This window comes from Protopterus annectens, chromosome 3.part0 (genome assembly GCF_019279795.1).
Source record: "Protopterus annectens isolate FY-2018-M chromosome 3.part0, PAN1.0, whole genome shotgun sequence".
NCBI classification, from domain to species: domain Eukaryota; kingdom Metazoa; phylum Chordata; order Ceratodontiformes; family Protopteridae; genus Protopterus; species Protopterus annectens.
Window position 1 is genome coordinate 889,219,315 of NC_056731.1, and position 18,946 is coordinate 889,238,260.

General features: G+C 39.9%; 1 protein-coding gene across 1 annotated transcript in view; it reads right to left on the reverse strand.

Annotated features, from left to right (window-relative positions):
• Positions 1 to 1,376: 1,376 nt before the first annotated feature.
• The window catches only part of ZNF622 (zinc finger protein 622), a 271,614-nt gene continuing 254,044 nt past the window's right edge, over positions 1,377 to 18,946 (reverse strand). The window contains exons 6-7 of the mRNA XM_044065219.1: positions 18,788 to 18,931; positions 1,377 to 2,249 (exon numbers count right to left, since the gene is read on the reverse strand). Of these exons, the coding sequence (XP_043921154.1) occupies positions 2,116 to 2,249; positions 18,788 to 18,931 (278 nt within the window). The 3' untranslated portion in view covers positions 1,377 to 2,115. The remainder of the gene's footprint in view (positions 2,250 to 18,787; positions 18,932 to 18,946) is intronic.

Here is an 18,946-nt window from a genome sequence, read left to right on the forward strand (position 1 = left end):
TCAAGCTGATAAACCCTCAGGATTGAATGCACTGGCAAGTATTAAACCTATACTTAAACTAAGCCAGACAAAATTATAACGGTATTTATATTTTTTGAAGTATAATACCACCAACAAACCTATATGAATACATTAAAGTGTTTTAGGAATATTTGTTTTTAGGAATATGTGTCCATTTAGTTTGTTCCGTGTATCTATATGGTTTTAAATGCATATACCTTTAACCAGTTTAGTGACTGGCTGACTTATTCAAGTGATCATAAAAGAAAGCTATCTGTATGTACACCGATGAAGGGGTCTACTTTATTAACTTGAACATTCAAAATTTCAAATGCATACAGATAGACATATGCATCGAACTCAAACGTTTGAAAGTTAATAAAGACAAAAATATATAGGAAAAGAAAAAGATGTAGGCAGGGGGGCAAGCCCTCCTGCACTCCCCACATGGGGGGCTGTGCCCCCCCACACTTCCCGCTACTTAAATATACCAACACCGAGATCACACTACATTGAAGTAAATGGAAATCTCCACCTATAGAGATTTCCGTTTACAGTTTTTGACGTCTTGCACTTTCGATACATATGGTTCGATCCATACGTATTTGCAGTTTTACGCTTTTGCATAAAGTAGACCCCTGAAGAAGAGTTGTCCAGAAAGCTGTGTATGTTTTTAAGACTAATAATTTTTTTTCCAAATGAGATGCAGAGTTTTGCTCTTCTGTGCATTGCTGTAGTTCACTACTGATCTCAGTTTTCCAGTCCTGTTCCTTCTCGTTTTTTTTTGGTTCCCTTCTTCATCCTCTCATCTGCTTCTGTGCTTCCTCTTATGTTGTCTGTCCCACCTTTTTTCCTATTCAGGTAATCAGGACTGTAGTAGAGTTCCTACTTTTGTTGCCTTTGTGAATGTCTGGCATGTCTCTTCCAGTGCAACATTTTGATGTGTATATTTTATATGTATAAGAATTCTATTGTAAAGTATTACTAATTACTATGTACCTTGGGGCTTTTCTCCCCGGGCCTCTGCTGAAAATGGGATCCTAGGACCTCAGTCAGACTTTCCCGGTAAACAAATGTCAAATAACAAACTGATACCTATCTACAACAGACTTTCATGTCATTTGAAGTAAAGTTGCTGTCTAGCTAAGAAAGTACAGCATGCTCAATGAAAAATTAGTCTTATGAGTTTTGTCAACAGGATTCAGCATGAAAGTAATAACATGAAATCCAGCACTGGTCCTACAAGCCTTTTTTACAGCATTGCCAAAAAGTTTGTTTAGTCTTTTTTTCATACAAGACTTTCAGTCCCACAAAGAGCACAATCCATTCCTGACGGAATAATGTTAATTGACTGTAAAAACAGTCATGGCTACAGCTTTCTACAACAAAAATATTTTAATAGAATCTGAAATGTTAAGTACAGTATGAAAAAATGCCAGCTTTAATTTTTTACGTATTTGTTGCTATGATACTACAATCTTTTCAACACTGTCCATTCCCAGCCAACAAATGAGCACAGATAAATAGTGTGACTTATATAAACAATTGCCTAGAATTCTACACAGAACTATTACCATAATTTTTAGTTGCTATCAACATCTGATGAAGTACACTGGAAACAGTGTGCTAAATTAAGCTTGTGGAATAAAAAATGCTCAAAATTAAGGAGCAACAGTTTCCACGGAAAAATGACAGCGATATGTACTTAATAGATGTAGTGTGCGTTGGGTGCTGAGGGAGACAGCTTGGGATATCATCACTACCAAGTGAGACACTACCTTGACTTGTAACACATAATCCATGACATAATACAATGATGATACTTTAAAATGTTTGGTTTCCACTCTTATCAGATGCCTTCAACACATTACACAACTGTCAACACTGAATGGAATAGTTCTTATCCACACCCTCCCCAAAGAAAATCAACATGTAGCAATTTTAACCATCTCTGAACTATATTATCTATAACAGGAAATCCATTTGCAATGTAAAGTCTGCAAAGAAAACAACAGCTTTTATTTAGCCACGTTCCTGACAGTGGCCTATACAACCGTAGTAAAAGACTGAAGGTGTAAAGTCTCTGTGCATCTCTTGATCTAGAGACATGGAAGTCTAGAATCGAACTTGTCCCCTAAAATGCATCTGTTTTGTTGCATTATTTTTCAATCCAGTCCTCAATATCCATTTAGACTTCATCCTTTGTACATATTGCATATCACGCTCCCTTTGGTATGATGCTTCTCTTGCTGCAAATACATGAAAGGTAACAATAATTAACATATCACACAATTATTCCCATTTTATAAACAGAGGCAACAATCAAAAATTACACCCCCTGCTTAAGGGATGGTGAGTAAAATAGGACAATACCACCTGATTACTACTTTATACAATTGATGGCAGAAAGTACAGTTTTGTACCTACCATAAATGTAGATGTTCGAGTGCTAATACAGCTGCAGTAATCACAGATGGGTTTTCTGCCGTCAGGCGGGTCCTCGGTCGGCCGAATTCCAAAGTCTAGGTCCGGCGTCTGTTGTCGTTGCTTTCTTTCCTGACGTCAGTGCGACAGGGGTATATAAGACACAGCCAACGCCATATTCTTCAGTCTTTCTTGCCCCAGATGTTAGGTGCCCCCAGAAGGAAGGCAATACATAAATTATATATATATATATATATAGTCAAGCAATGCAATATAATCAAAAATCAGTAGTTGCAAGCAAATACACCATAGAAGGATAACCCAAATTAGGTTGTATGAGGAGGTGTTAGCCACTAGGCCTTTACCAAGAGGGGAAGGAGGGAGGGAAACCTGTACTGCAGCTGCATTAGCACTTGAACATCTACATTTATGGTGGGTACAAAACTGTACTATGTTCATCGTGCATACAGCTGCAGTAATCACAGATGGGTAGAATCCCAAAGCTACGCACAGGGTGGTAGGCACTAGGTGGAACTGGGAGCAGCCAGAATGCCCTGCAACACAGCAGTGGCAAAGCCTGCTCTAGTTTTGGAATATAAAGGCAGGTGGTAGTGTTTTGTGAAGGTATGCACAGAACTCCAAGTGGCTGCCTCCAAAATATCTTTGGTAGGGACTCCTCTGAGGAAGGCTGTATAGGTAGCTGTGGCCCTTGTGGAGTGGGATCTGATGCCTGTAGGAACAGGTTTGCCATGAAAGGAGTAACAAAACCGTATGCAATGGCCTATCCATTTTGAAATTGTCTGTTTGGAAATTGGCTTCCCTTGAGCTCCTACAGCATAGGACACAAAAAGTTGTTCTGATTTCCTGAAGGGCTGTGTTCTGTCCAAATAGTAACCTAGCTGTCTATGGATGTCTAAGGAATGTAGCAGCCTTTCCCCTTTGTCTTGAGGACTGGGGTAAAAGGTAGGTAAGTGTATGGCCTGGTTTAAAGCTACCCTGGATACTACCTTAGGCATAAATGAAGGGTTGGTTCGTAGGGAAAACCCTGTCCTGATGGAAGATGAGAAAGGGCTGCACAGCCATGAGGGCTTGTAGTTCCGAAACCCTACGAGCTGAGGTAATGGCCAGAAGGAAGGCTGTTTTCCAGGACAAATATTGCAAATCTGTTGAGGCAGCTGGTTCAAAGGGAGGTAATGTTAATTTTTCTAGAATGTAGTTAAGATCCCAGGCTGGTATTGGTTGTTTCATTGGAGGTCTTACATTCTTAGCTCCTCTGAGGAACCGTCTTAAAAGTGGGTGAGAGAATAAGGGTGGATCAGTGTTGTATTCTGCAGAAATGGCTGAGGCATGAATTTTGATGGAGGAAAATGAAAGTCCACTATTCAACAGCTCAGCTAGATACTGTAATATCTGAGGCAAATTCAGTTTTCTAGGATCCTGGCCTTTTTTCTCATTCCAAGCGCAAAAACATTTCCATTTTGCGGAGTAAGCCTTTCTAGTAGATGACCTTCTGGCCTCCAAAATGACATCCTGCACCTCTTTGGAGAGTAGGGTCTGTTGTGGTGTTAAGGAATTTTCCATGCAGCCAGATTGAGAGTTTTCAGCTGACTGTGAAGAGTTTTGTAGCTGTGCTGAGTCAGTAGAAGAGGCATTAGAGGTAGGGTCCAGGGAGGAGTATGTGTTAGGCTCCTCAGGAGTGGGTACCAGTGTTGTCTTGGCCAGTCTGGAGCAATCAGTATCATCTTCGGTCTGTCTGCTCTTGCTTTCAAGAGCACCTTGGGCAGAAGAGGCAAAGGTGGGAAAGCGTAAACTGTCCATGTTGCCCAACTGAAAGAAAGGGCGCCCACTCTCCAGGCCTTTGGATGAAAGGTCCTTGAACAGAACTTTTTCAATTGATGATTCCTGTGGGAGGCGAAGAGATCTATGTCTGGTCTTCCCCACGCTTGGATTATCTTTGTAAACACTTGAGGATGCAACTTCCATTCGTGTGGATCTGTCATATTTCTGCTTAGATTGTCTGCCAGCGTGTTTTCCAATCCTGGCAAGTACTGTGCTTGAAGTTCGATTTGCCATTCCAGAGCCATGTTCCAAAGTGACATGGCTAGCCTGCACAGGGGGTATGAATGTGTTCCACCTTGTTTGTTTATGTACCACATTACTGTGGTGTTGTCTGTTCTTATCAATAATTGCCCTGGATGCAGGAGGTCCTTAAAAATTGTAATTGCATTTATCACTGCTAGCATTTCTTTTTGATTGATGTGAAGGTGCTTTTCCTTTTGGGACCATTTGCCCTGAATGCACCTGTCTGTCATGTATTCTGAGGCATCTGTTGTGATGACTTGATTTGCTTGAGGCTTGCAGAATGGAAGACCTGTGTTTGTTTGGCATGCTTGGGCCCACCATAGAAATTCCTTTTGCAAACATGGAATTATTGGTATTATTGTTTCCAAACTGTGGCTGTGTTGAGACCATAGTTTTTTTTAGGTACCATTGAAGTTTCCTCATATGCAACTTTGCACATGGGATTAGAAGAATGCAAGATGCCATGAAGCCCAGAGCCTGCAGGATTTTCCTTGCAGTGAGCCTGGTACAATTTGCTAGTATTTTGAAGTAATGAGTTAGTTGCCCTTGTTTTTCTGGCGTAAGATAGGCCATCTGGGTGTTTGTGTCCAAGTTGGCACCCAGGAAAGTTATTTTCTGAGATGGTGTTAGCCTGGATTTCTCCTTGTTGACTGTGTATCCCAGAGAATTCAATAACCGTGTTACATAAGCCAGATGTTCCAGAAGTATGTGCTTGTTGTCCGCTTGGATCAGGCAGTCGTCCAAATAAGGGTAAATTTGTATCCCTTGAAGTCTGCAGTAGGCAATTACTGATGCCAGGCATTTCGTGAATACTCTGGGTGCAGTAGATAAGCCAAAGGGCAATGCAGAGAATTGATAGTGGATTGAACCTGCAAGAAATCTGAGGTATCTTCTGCAGCTTTGTCTGATTGGGACATGCAGGTATGCCTCCTTGAGGTCCAATATTACCAGCCAAAACTCCTTGCCCAGCATGGGAAGAAGCTGCTGTGATGTGAGCATCTTGAATTTTAGTAGAAATGTGTTTAGGATGGATAAGTCCAAAATGGGTCTCCAGTCGGTTCCTTTCCTTGGTACCAGAAAAAGTCTGGAATAAAAACCTTGACCTTGTTCGTGAGTAGGTACCTCTTGAATAGCTTTCATGGCCATAAGCTTTGAAATTTGTATTTGAGCCTCTGCCCTTTGATTGTGTGGCAGGTTCGGCATGCCTCTCATTTCTGGAAGAGTGTGAAAATGAAATCTGTAGCCTCTGTTTATAATGTCCAGGATCCATTTGTCTGTTGTGATAATATGCCAATTTCTTGTAAATAATGCCAGCTTTCCTCCCAAGGGTGCTGCCAGCTGAGAGGGAAGTCATTGGGTTTGTTTCCTGTATTGCTGTGCACTGTCTTCACCACCTCTTGTTGCTGGAGTTTGCCATTGTCTGCCTCTATATGATCCTTGAGGTTGTCCTCTGCCCCTTGTGCGCCTGTATCTACCTCTTTGTGGCTTGTCCGTGGCTGGAAAGGACCAGTTCTTTGAAGGCCAATTTCTGCTAAAACGTGGTGGTTGAACCTGTAGAAAAGCTTTGACAGTTTGCATAGATTTAGCTTTTTCTTCCATTTTCCGTAGTATCTCCTCAGCATTAGTACCAAATAGTACATCCTTTTGTAAAGGAGCATCTAGTAGCTTAGCTTTAACATGGTCAGGCAAGGTTTGTTCTCTAAGCCAGGCATGTCTACGAATGACTGATCCTGTCACAGCAGCTCTACTTGAGGCCTCTAGGGCATCGTAGCCACATTGTAAGGTGTGTTTACCCACTTGTTCTGCACTATGCATCATATCCTGCAACTCCTTCAAATCTGGTTGTTCAGGTTGAGACATTTTATTTCTTAATTGTGATAACAGAAACTGCTGATATTTAAGCATATGGAACTGACAATTTAAGGCCCTCATGGCTAGGGTGGCCGAGGTATATACCTTTCCCCACCTTTCTAAGGATCTAGACTCTCTTCGGAAGGTAGTGGATTCTTAGCAGTAGAGGCCTTCATTCCCTTGGGGCCTTGAGAAATGGTTTCAGGGTCAGCATTATGGCTTTTGTAAAGAAATTGGTGAGAGTTAGGAACCCTGTAGTACCTATCAGGCTTGACTGGGGCAGGAGGCAGGGAATCGGTATTTAGGCAAGCCTCGAGTAAACATCATCAAGTATGTCCAAGACAGGAGGTATCGCCAGAGGTCTGTGCTGAGGTAACAAAGAAATTCCCTAAGTCTTTTCTTGGAATCAGAAAAGTCTTGGCCTTCCCAATGGAAGTGTTCCCTCAAGGTGTGCAAGGTTTCCCCAAAGAAATTCTCTGGGGAGATGCAGAAGGAATGGACTGCTCAGCATCCGAATCTTCAAAAGGGGCACAGTGTTCCTCTTCATCAGAATGTTCTGAAAAATGGAATCCTGGTCAGAAGAGGGAGAAGCTTCCTCCACTCTGGGTCTCTTGTCTGGAGGGGCTGGGAACCCTGATAAGAGTAATTAAATCCTCAGCCATTTTTAGCATCTGCTTTTTAGGCATGGGGCCTGGAGATGGGCCCTGTGCAACAGGCCTCTTGGGATGCATGGCTGATTTGGACTTAGTAAAGGCCTTAATGGAGAAGGAAGATGAGGGTCTAAAGACACCATGGGTGGAAGTGGACCTATCCACATTAGGAGGCTCAACACTCACAGTGGCTTCAGAGGTTGTAGTCTGGGTATGGGCCGAGGTACCTGCGCGGTCTCTGTTACAGAGGACACCGCCAAAGAAGTGTCGTCGGTAGTCAGGGGGGCTGAGAACCGGACCACGTGTAGCCGGTTTTGGCGTGGTGTCGGTGGAGACCGCGGGCCTTGTCGGTCTTTGTCCTTGCGTTTTTGGACAAAGCGGTAGTCAGAGTATCCGGCGACATTTTATAATCAAAGGCTTTACCAAAGAAGTGCTAATAGTGCGTTTATTGAAAGTAGCGAAAGCGACAGGCCGAGACGTCGTGGTCTGGGCCTAAACAAGGTATGCAGAGGGAATGGAAATCCTTATGCGGTATTTGCTTCCCACAAGAAATACAATTGTTAACTTTGTCTGACATCAGTCTGAGGCAAGAAAAGTTTCCCAGTACTTAGCTTTAAAGAAGACTTCGGTTTCCAATTATTCGTAATTTCAGGAGCTGGCCGACCGGCACTTGCGAACTGCTTCTGCTCGGGCACCGCGGCAAAAAGACTGAAGAATATGGCGCCGGCTGTGTCTTGTATACCCCGACAACCGACGCCGGACCTAGACTTTGGAATACGGCCGACCGAGGACCCGCCTGACGGCAGAAAACCCATCTGTGATTACTGCAGCTGTATGCACGATGAACATCAGTAAAAAACAATGTCTACACAAAACTGTTTCATTAACCTGTTAGGTATGAGATGCATGTGATTCTAAATCCAAGTGTACTACAGAGCTGCACAGTAACAACCATAAAATCTTTTTCCCCCCGGAATGTAAAGCACAGAATAAGACTGCTTCTATACAAATAAGAATAAAAACAATGGTTAGTGGTTGTGACTTCTCTTTCATTATGCAGCCAGACAAATTATCATCATACAGAAATGCAGCTTATTTATTAATATTCACTGAAAAGGATTGTGTGTGTGTGTCTTTCGGCTTTTTCCCGGTTAGGGGTCGCAACAGCGGAACTCCGGTCCGCTAATGATTGGTAGAAGATTTTTATGTGCAGAGTTACCAGCCCTGATGCACAACCTTCAACGAAGGTACTCCCCTTCACGCATGTCCCCACACAGAAGACGCTTTAGCTGAGAATCGAACAGACGTCTTGCTGTGAGTCGACAACGCTACCGCAGCACCACCACCGAAAAGGATTGTACAGTTTAAAATAAAACATATAGAAAGTAATGTTCTAGAAGTGGGTAGAGAGGTCACTCCAACACAGTCCCAGTGTTTTATGGGACAAAAGCAGTTAATCTTTGTGTTTGTTACAAGTCTCTTTAGTGTGTCACATTTTTATTAAATATTTTTTCAACAAAGCCATCAAAGTGTTTTGAAAGACTCCTCTACCCACTTCTAGAATGTTACTTTGGTTCCCAGTCTAAGCAAAACCCACTTTCACTTAAGGTCCAGGATAATATAAAAGGTGATGTGTAATATAACGTACAAAGGTTAAATGCTTGAAATACAAAACAAAATACACAGTCTCAGCAGAAAAGTATTTCTTTTAATTCAGTACTTATGTCCAGTTATAAGGTTTGTTTTCAACACTCAAAGAAAACATTTCTGGGAGACAATCTCATTTTCAGAAGATCTACATAAGCAGTACATACTTCTGCTGTTCATGCTTTCATTTCATGGAGCAAATAAAATTGTATAGCATATGTTGCCCTCTTCATCTAAAATTATCTGTTTGCAACTTCCCATAATTCCCTACTGCATGTATTTAATAAAGAGGATCATCTACTGTAAGAACTTGGACCAATAATCCTTATGTATGGTCTTGCTCATCTTTTTTTAGTGGATAGGAGCCCTTAGTCCATTACTCTCCAAATGACTTAACCCTCACAGATACAACAGACACATTCAGGAAGAGGCCCTTTGTATTTGGGTAACCTAGTAATTAGTCTTTTGATGTTGCCATATCAGCTCATGCTTCCAAATCAGCTAATTTATGAATTTTTTCAAGTTCTGGTAGTCAGGTTGTGTATGACATTACTTACCAGGCAGGAGGAGACAGGCTTGGTCCTTGTATCTCTCAGCTGGACCCTCTCACATCCATTAAGTGAGCACAGCTACAAGAGAGGAAACTAATACACAAGTTACCAGTCACTATAAGGAGATCCACATACAGCCGCAATATGGGGAGGCTCTCCATAAACAGAGAGACAGTGAAAGGTAATCAGCACCTCATGCCGAAGGATACAATGAGAAGATGAGCACTATACAATCAACAAATGCAAGACCTGGGGCTGCCTTGCTGCTTCTTACTACAAAGTTTAGATTCAGACTAAACAAGAAAAGATTCCAGGCCAACTAAATATGATCTCAACCCCATCATATGAATACGTAGTGGTGGTGAAAAACATTAGCAACTGACAGCACTTGAACTATTGGCAGACATTTGTGGTACTGTTCATGAAGTGGGAAAAACATTTCAAAAGGAAAAGGCAGCAAAGTGTCTCTTTGGAGGCATTACATGTAGTTGAGAAAAGAAACGGAGGGAAACTGTCAAACTGAATGGAGAGTTTCAGAGATTGGAAAGAACTACTAAGAGGGCACAGTTAAATCAGGAATGTAAAGAAATGGAAGAAGGTAAAAATGGAAGAGACAAGATCTCTTCAAGAAGACTGCTGACACATTTACTTGCATTTTGGTGGTCTACTGGACAAAGCCTATTTTCCCGAGGGGTTCTAGAAAGTATAACAATACACAGGGATAGAAAATACTAATAAAGTTAATTGCACATTTATGTATGGCATACTGTTAGAACTGCCGCACATATAAACATGGAAATTAACACACAATATACAATGCATGAAGTTTTAAATGTCTGAGTATGATGCATTTTAAAAAATTTGTTTGCAAGAAAAAAAGACAAAGGTGGGAGGAAACTACCAAAATACATAGAATGCAGAAGAAATATACAAAAGAACTCTATAGGAAGGACTTTTAACATCACAGATTAATAATATGATGGATTTTCTGATCCAGAGCTAGAAGACTGGAATTAAAATGGCCTTCAGACAAATGGAATTCCTATTAAACTGCCTGAAATCTTACAAAATGATGCTGTCTTACAGTTGATCAGAATCTGCCTGCAAAACTGGAAAGCACAAAGTTGGCCACTGGGACTGAAACAGATGGGTTTATAATCCAGTCCCAGAAAGACAAGCGCACTTGTTTGACATGCTATCAAAGTAATGCTCAGGATACTGCAATCTTGGCAAAAACAATATATGGACCATGACCTGCCACATCTACAAGCTAGTTTCAGAAAGGGCAGAATCACCACACATAAAAATTACAGCACTTGCTGGATAAAACAGAAATCGAAGGAGTTTCAAAAACAATTACTTCTACTTCACTATCTACAGGGGAGGGGGTAGGACAAATACACAGTCATACAGACCCATAAGTTACTTTTATGATGTGGAAAAATGATTGAGAAGGTTATATTAGATAAATTATTGTCAGAACTGGAAAGGTTGGGACTTGAAACCATATATCAGCATGCATATGTTGAAAATATATCTACCACCACCTGTAACATGATGCTCTCTAACAATATAATTGCTATGAATGAAAAAAAATGTGCTGTGAAGTAATTCATACAGTTTGTGAGGGATAGCAGGGCAGTACCACCACAGCCCTGCTATCCTTCACAAACTGTATTAACAAAAACCGCAACAAAAATATACTTTCCTCTGCAGTCTTCGTTGATTTATCTAGGCTTTTGACATGGTCAACCACCAACTCCTTCTACATATACTTAATTCCCTTTTCACTTGATCCTCTATGAATTGGTTCACATCCTACCTAGAAAACCGACAGCAGGCTGTACTCTGGAAAATAAACTATCTAATTAACTTCCTATCTCCCTCTGTGTCCCACAGGGCTCCATATTAGGCCCACTCCTATTTTCCATTTATATTAATGATCTTCAGACAGCTATTCCACACACTAACTGCATTCAATATGCAGATGACTCTACTATAATCTGTTCTGCCACTTCTCAATCTGAACTTCAGTCTCTTACCAAAAAAGCTTTCAATACTGTCGAACAGTGGTTCTCACACAGCTGCCTCCTCTTAAACTCCAAAAAAACTAAACTCTTACTCTTTACACCCACCCGAAAGTCCACCCCCTTACATTTCACTCTCACATCCAACAACGGTACTCTTATTTCTCCTGACCCAACCACTAAACTCTTAGGAATAACAATCGACGACAACCTCAACTTTGATACTCACATAAACACCACAATAAAATTAGTTAACAAAAAACTAGGATCCCTTTACAGAATCCAACCCTTTCTTACACCAGTAGCCACAACCACTATAGCCAGAACTCACTTAATCTCCACTCTATTCTATGCTTCTCCTATATACACCAAACTCTCCAAAAACAACCTCAACAAACTAGCAACATCCTATAATAATATTGCTAGATTTGCTACAGGCTCTCCTTTCAGAACCCATCACTGTTTGAATCTAAAACAACTAGACTGGCTAGAATTTCTTAACCAGCTCCAATTTCACCAACTTACAATAACCCACAAGACCCTGTATCAACCCAGCAACACTCCAATACTGTCTAGCCTCATTATCCCTTACAATAATCTCAAGACTCTACGCTCCTCAAACTGTTGATCAACACAACCAAATTTAACAACTCAGCAGGTGACTCTGTTCTCTAACTCTGTTGGTAAACTATGGAACCAACTACCCTCTGAACTCACCTCTCAGACTTTTAGATTCGGAATCTAAAACTATCTCTCAACAAACACTGGCTATTGCTCCTGTATTAACCCTGACTAACGTTTTCCTTTTACTAATATTCACCCCACATCCTTCACAATCTTCCCTTAATGTTTCAATTTACTATGTTATTGCATCTAAAACGTATGTATATATGTATAATGCACCCTCTCTTGTACATTACCCTCTACGGAATTAATGCTTATGTTATTAATCACTACGAGTATTATAATTTGTACTAAAAAAAATATATATATTACTTATATACTTGTAAGAATTGTCTTTTTTATATTGATCTGTCATAACTTCTATATTAATTACTTTTTTTATGTTTCTTGGAGCTTTTCTCCCCGGGCTTCTACTGTAAATGGACATGTATCTAGCTAGACCAGCCCGGTCAACAAATGTAAAATAAAAAAAATAAAAATAAATACAGATTCAACTTCAGCATCTGTTAGGACCATACACAAAACACTGATCAATAAATTAGAGCAAGGTATTATGTACTCTTAAAAAGATGGATGGCTGCATGGCTTACAAATTTGACATGGAAAGTTATCATAAAGCAACTGGACTAAATTCAAGGTTGCAGTCTGGGTTGTCACACAGGGGCCTATCCTAGGTCCATACTTGTTTAGATTGCATCTTTCAAACCTATTTTCTTCATCTGAGGTGATCTACAGTCTGTATACAGATGATTTGAAAATGGGTAAACTTATTACATGCATTACACATAGGCATGAATGCAAAAGAGCTTGACTAAAATGACCATTTGGGCACAGGAAAATAATAGGATGATAAATACATCAAAACAAAGCATATAAGATTTGGAGACAAAGTGGAAGGAGAATATTTAATACAGCACACAATGACAAACTGTAGATTCATTCAAGGACTTGGATATATGGGTAGATCCAGCTTAGAGTTTTTCTATTATCAACCAACTAACTACAGGTTGTACAAAAAGATTTATAAAGTCTAGGAAATCAGAAATGAAGAAGTCATTGTTTGTTATTTATATTAGATCCAACCTGGAAACGTTATAAGGAAACAAGCATAAGCAAACTGGAAAGAGTACAGGGGAAATATACCAAGGGCATGCACAGAAGAGAACAATTAAGTTATTATGAAAGACTAAAATTTCTGCACTTGTACAGTGTCTCATAGACATTTAAGAGGTGACCTTATTCAGATATATAGGGCAGTTAGAGACAACTACCTCTGTGAATGTTTGAGGTTATCAAAAAGTAGTAGAGAACCATCAGACAACCTATGGAGAAGATTTTCTAGGAATGAGAAATGTACTAACTGGTTCTCAGAGAGTAGCTGATGCATGAAAAAGACTACCAAATTATATTAAAAGTATGCACTAGTTTAAATATTTTTAAGACTAGCTTGGACATTTATGGGAACAACTGCTCTGGTATATCGGCAGGCTAGAAGGGAATCATTGCTCATGCTAGAAATAGCTGTATGTATGTAGGAGTGTGTTTAGATATATATGCATTCTGAAGCTTTTGACTGGACCATGATGAACTGCAGCAACTTTTTAGAGAATGGGGATATCGAGTCTCCTTACCTGCCTCAAAACAAATCTGTATACAAAGCAAACAATGCAAGCAGCAACAGTTAAAAAATGAAAACAGAAAAATCAACTGGTTTGAGATTGATAAGGCTACATAGCCACTCAACCTATATGAAGAACATTCTGTATTTGGATTCAAAATTGTTGCAAAACATACTGGTGATCTTCGATATGCAGAAGATACCACAGTGATGGCTGAAAATAGGGAACATTTGAACAGCCTGCTGATAAAGATGAAGCAAAAGATGAAAAAGCTGATTTCTGCTTAAAATAAGTCTTATACCATTCTAATCTTACCAAAGTCTTTTTTGCAAATAGATGGGGAAGAAGTGCAGGCAGTGATGCAGCTTATCTTGGTGGTCTCACAGACTGCTATGGATGGTGACTGCAGCCACGAACCTAAAAAGACATTTGTTTCTTGGGAGGAAAGGCATCATACTTTCAACAAAGGCCTGTATAATCAAAGCCAAGTTTTATTTTCCAGTAATATGGCTGTGAGAGTTTGACTAGGAGTAAGAATGCCCACCAGGAAACTGATGCTTCTAAACAATGGTGTTAGCGAAAATGTAAGAATTTCATGGCCTGCAGAAAGATCAGATCAGTCAATAATTAACAAAATAAACCTTCAGTACTCAGTGGAAGGTCTAATAGTAAAACAAACTCAAGCACTATGGCCACATAATATGAATACAGGATTACCAGAGAAGACACTAATACTGAGAAACGCTGAAGGCAAAAATGGCAGAGTTTGGACATACAAGACTAATGAGGTAATGAATATGAATTTAAAAGTAGTAAGTGTTGACAGATAATCCTAAAATGCTCAAGTCCTTGAGTTCACAAAAGTCAACTAAACAATCAAAACACTCTTCAGTATGGATAAGCCTGAATGAGTAAACTGTTAGGAAGAATTGCAAACAGTGGAAAAAAAAAAAAAACTCCCAAGTATGCAAAAAGAAAAAGCCTAAAGGCAAGGGGCTCAAACTGGATCCAGAATCAGTGAGATAACAAGAGTCAATAAGTGTCACCTTTAATGACTGGGGTTTTCCAAAAGGCAATGCTGCATTTTTTGGCATTCAGTTTGAGACCATGGTCTAAGCGCAACTTGTTAGTGTACATTAGGCCATCCTGGAGAATCTGGTGATCACTTAAGAGAATTTATGACAGCTCCCAGTTTGCCCTCATCTGCCAGCTTGATCAGTTTCTGGTCCCTGGTGGCAGCCTTTATATCAGAAAAGTGGATACCAAAAAAAAAAAAAAAGTTGTTCCAATACAGATCCCAAGGGTACACCACCAGTAACTAGTTGTTTTGGTTGAGTGTGCACCTCTAACACTAAGACTGTGTTCTATTAGTGAGTCAGTTTGCTACCCAGCAGGTAACATAGCTGTTACACAGTTTGATTAGCTGACCAATGATGCCACAATGTGGGATGTCAAAGGGTTTGACCAGGTCCAAATACATACAGTGAACTGATATGCCAGAGTCCAATGCCTCTGTGACTTGTTCAAAAAAGTCTACTGGCTTTAGGAGGCAGGATCTGGCTTTAACAAGCCCAAACTGGCACATGTTAAAGGTCTGAAGCCTGCCTATGTCTTTTTTAGTGAGTTCCATAATGGTGCACTCCACTGCCTTAAAGACAAGGCTGGTGAGACTTATGAGTCTGTTGTTCCCCAGATCAGTAAAGTGTCCCTTTTTGTGGAGTGGGATGACAGTGCTCCATATGTCTATCACAAAACCAGTGGAGAGGCTGAAACTGAACTCACTGGCAAAGACCCAGCCTGGCACATAATCTGGGGTCCATGCAGCAAGTGTTCTTAGACAAGGAGAGAGCAGCTAGGACTTGCACAGTGCGTGTTGTGTGCGCTCGGCATACACTACTAATGTGCTGTGGATAACTACCTGGAGATAAGGAGTAAAGTGTCAACTGATTATGTACAGGAAATGGGAGTGATGCATCATAATAGCATATGTCGCATGCTGATGATAGAATACTAACAGTTAAAAATGGAGAAGCAATGGAAGTAATTATGAATGCGCATGACAGCACGAAGTTGGATTAAAAATTAATAAAAATGCAAGGGCTTTGGAGATGATAAAGAGCTGGAAGGAATACAGTTTGAAAAGAAAAAGATATTAGTACTAGGAACTGATTATAGAGACTATAATATATTGAAGGAACAAGGGGAGAAAATTTTGAGACATCTAAAATGACTTAGTATTTCATGGAATAGGTATAGATGGTCATTCAATAACAAAAGTACGTTTGAGAAATACAATATGGATGGGGAAAATTATACATAGCTAGTGCAAATATGATATAAAGAGAATTGGAGAAACAAGTTTATTGAAATACAATATGGATGGGGAAATTATCATATATAGCTAGTATATATGATATAAAGAGAATTGGAGAAACAAGTTTATTGAAATTATAATTCAATTTATCTGGGGGTCCACGTTAAATCCAGTCAAAAGAGGAGTATTGTATATATATGGAAAAAGAGGAAGGGGGTTTAAGTTTACTGGATCTGATAGTATATGGCGCCTCATTAAATTTACATAAGGTCTTGGAATGGAAAAGTGGCAAAGAAAATAAGTTGGTAATAAGTATACTTAAGGAGTAATCTATGACAGAATTGGGTATAATAAAATGAATAAAAGGGAGAGAGAATGGAGAAATGAAGATATAAGAATGTATCATGAAGATATAAGAATGTATCAAGAAAAAATGTGGAAATTAAACATAGAAGAAATAAAAGAAAATAGAAAAATATGGTATAAAAACAATGTTGCAAAATTAGTGTGTGAAACCATGGGAACATTTAACAGAAGAAAAAGTAAAAGCTATAAAGCAAAAAAATAAACGGTTTATGAAGAATATTGAATGTCAAGGTTTCTTATGGAGGTTGCAAATTAATAAGTTGCCCGTAAAAGGAAATGTGCCTTATAAAAAATAAAAGAAAGGATTTGCCTTTTTGTGAAGAGTTAGAAACAGAAGAACATGTTTTCTTACCATGTATAAATGTTAAACATTTATGGGAAAAACAAAGTAAAACAGTTAATTACAAAATTATAATCAGATAAATATGGATATGATTGAAATATGTTTTTTACAGGAAACATAGCAAAGAATTTGTTAATAACATGGATAAAAAAAAGTTTTGTATTATATGGGCAATTTGGAATGAAGGACTGAATGAGATTATGTTTATAGGTTGGTACTAGGCTATCGGCCCTAGGGCCTATACAAGCCTAGCCATAACAATTCCCTGTATTTCTTCCCACAATATTTACTTCCCTGGACCCCTGTCTAGCAGGGCGACTGACGTGATCCCCAGGGTGAATTACCCATCTCCCATCCAATCGTCAAGGTTCCTTTTGAAGAGGGCCAAGGAGGCGCTCTGCTTGACATGTATGGGCAGTCTCTGGGTTAGGAACCTATCCCTCCAGCATGTTTTGTTCATTGTGATGACAAGGTTTAGATCCCTGGAGTGTGTGGCGCTAAGGGATTAGGATTTCTTTAAATGGAGCATGTCCAACAGCTCAGGGTTTGACATGGTCTTGTATGTTAAGCAGAGACTGCTTCTGAGTAGATGATATGCCACAGAGTATATTTGTTAGATTTTGCTATATGTGTATGTATATAAATACGCTGTTTTAACTTTTAACTTTCCTTCTTATAGAATATAGAACGCTGCATTTTGGCAGTTTTTTGCATAAACCACTGATGATTTGGTACCACAATTAAAGTTCCCAACAATTTTGTACATCCTGCCATTTATGGTAACATTAAAATTTGAGTATAGCTGGAGTTTTTTTTTTTTTTTTTTTTTTTAGACAGTCAGCATAGGGCATCTGCTTTAGGCCTGTGATTCTTTTAGTGAGGTATTTCTGCGGCCTTTCTAGCTGTTGCAGATGTCTTGTGAGGTACATACCAAATGGGGTGCTGTACTCTATAATGGGTCTAATGAGAGAGGAGTACAGTGGGACAATGACCTCCTTTTTTCTGGATGAAAAGCCCTTTGTGATGAGGTGTGCCACATAGGATTTCCTGACTGTTGTGGTGATGTGGTTATCGAAGGTGAGACCACTGTCCACCTCTGTCCTTAAGTCTCTCATCACACTTTTGGTGTTTAGTATACTGTCACCTATGTGGTAATTCATGGGTACATGGTTTTTCCCAAAGGGGATAACTATACATTTCTTGGCATTAAGTTTGAGCCCATGGCTCTGGCACCAAGTATCTGCTTCTGTAACGCCCTTTTGTAGAATATCCACACCATTTGGGGATTCAATAATGGCTCCCAGTTTGCAGTCATCTGCGAACTTTGTTAGCTAGAGTCCCTTAATGTTGGCCTGTACTTCAGAGAAGTAGATGTCAAACAAGAGGGGTCCCAGAACTGAACTCTGAGGTACTCCACTTGTCTTGAGTCTGCTACTTTTACAGTCTGGGTTCTACCAGTAAGCCAGTTGGCAACCCATCGAGTGACATAGGATTTATGCCCAGCTTAGTAAGTTTATCTATGATTCCAGAGTGGGGGGTGGTGTCAAAGGCCTTGGTGAGGTCCAGATAGGCTGTGTGGACCGTCTTACCCTCATCCACAGCTCTGGAGACCAATTTGAAGAAGTCAATCAGGTTCAGGAGACAAGATCGGCCCTTCAAGAACCCAAACTGGGTGGGGTCCAGTGTTTGAAGATTGCCAATGTCTTTATTTATAGGTTCAATGGAAATTGGATGTTACCAAACATATGGAAAATTGTTGTGGAAAAAAAGAGTGGCTGTCTATACACATGTAAGGAAATGTTAATGATGAAAGAATATAGTGATTAATGTAAGTTCTTTGTAAATGTGTACATTGTAAATAGTTGTACAAATAAAGAACCCCTGCTCGTTTCAGTAGGTGATGTAGGACCTGACCTTTTTAATCCACCTCAACTAGTACCAAGTCAAGCAGATGGGGCTTCGAATTAACACTGCATCCAAAGGACAGCTCACTGAAGAGTGCAATACCCCCTGCAGTGTCAGCAATTGATCTGCCTGGTGTGCGACAAACCCACAGCCTTCTGTACCAAAGGCGAATGTGCTACCCATTGCAATACAGACACTACATCTTAGTTGAACATCTCATCCTATGGCCACTTTAAGCAATTTTGTTACTGCACAAGTAATGTTTCTTCATTAACAGCAAAAGCTTAACTGTTTTGGAATCAAGTGTACCTGGACTCAACTTACCCATTTCACTTGACCAACCCAGGGCCTTATATTGCTGCAAAAGTCTGCCAACAGCACGCTGATTTCTGGAAACTGCAATTGCTCTCGACAAACCAAACCGCTGTTTGTAATACCTCATCAGAGAGCGATGGCCAACTCTAGCACCTATCAAAATTAAAT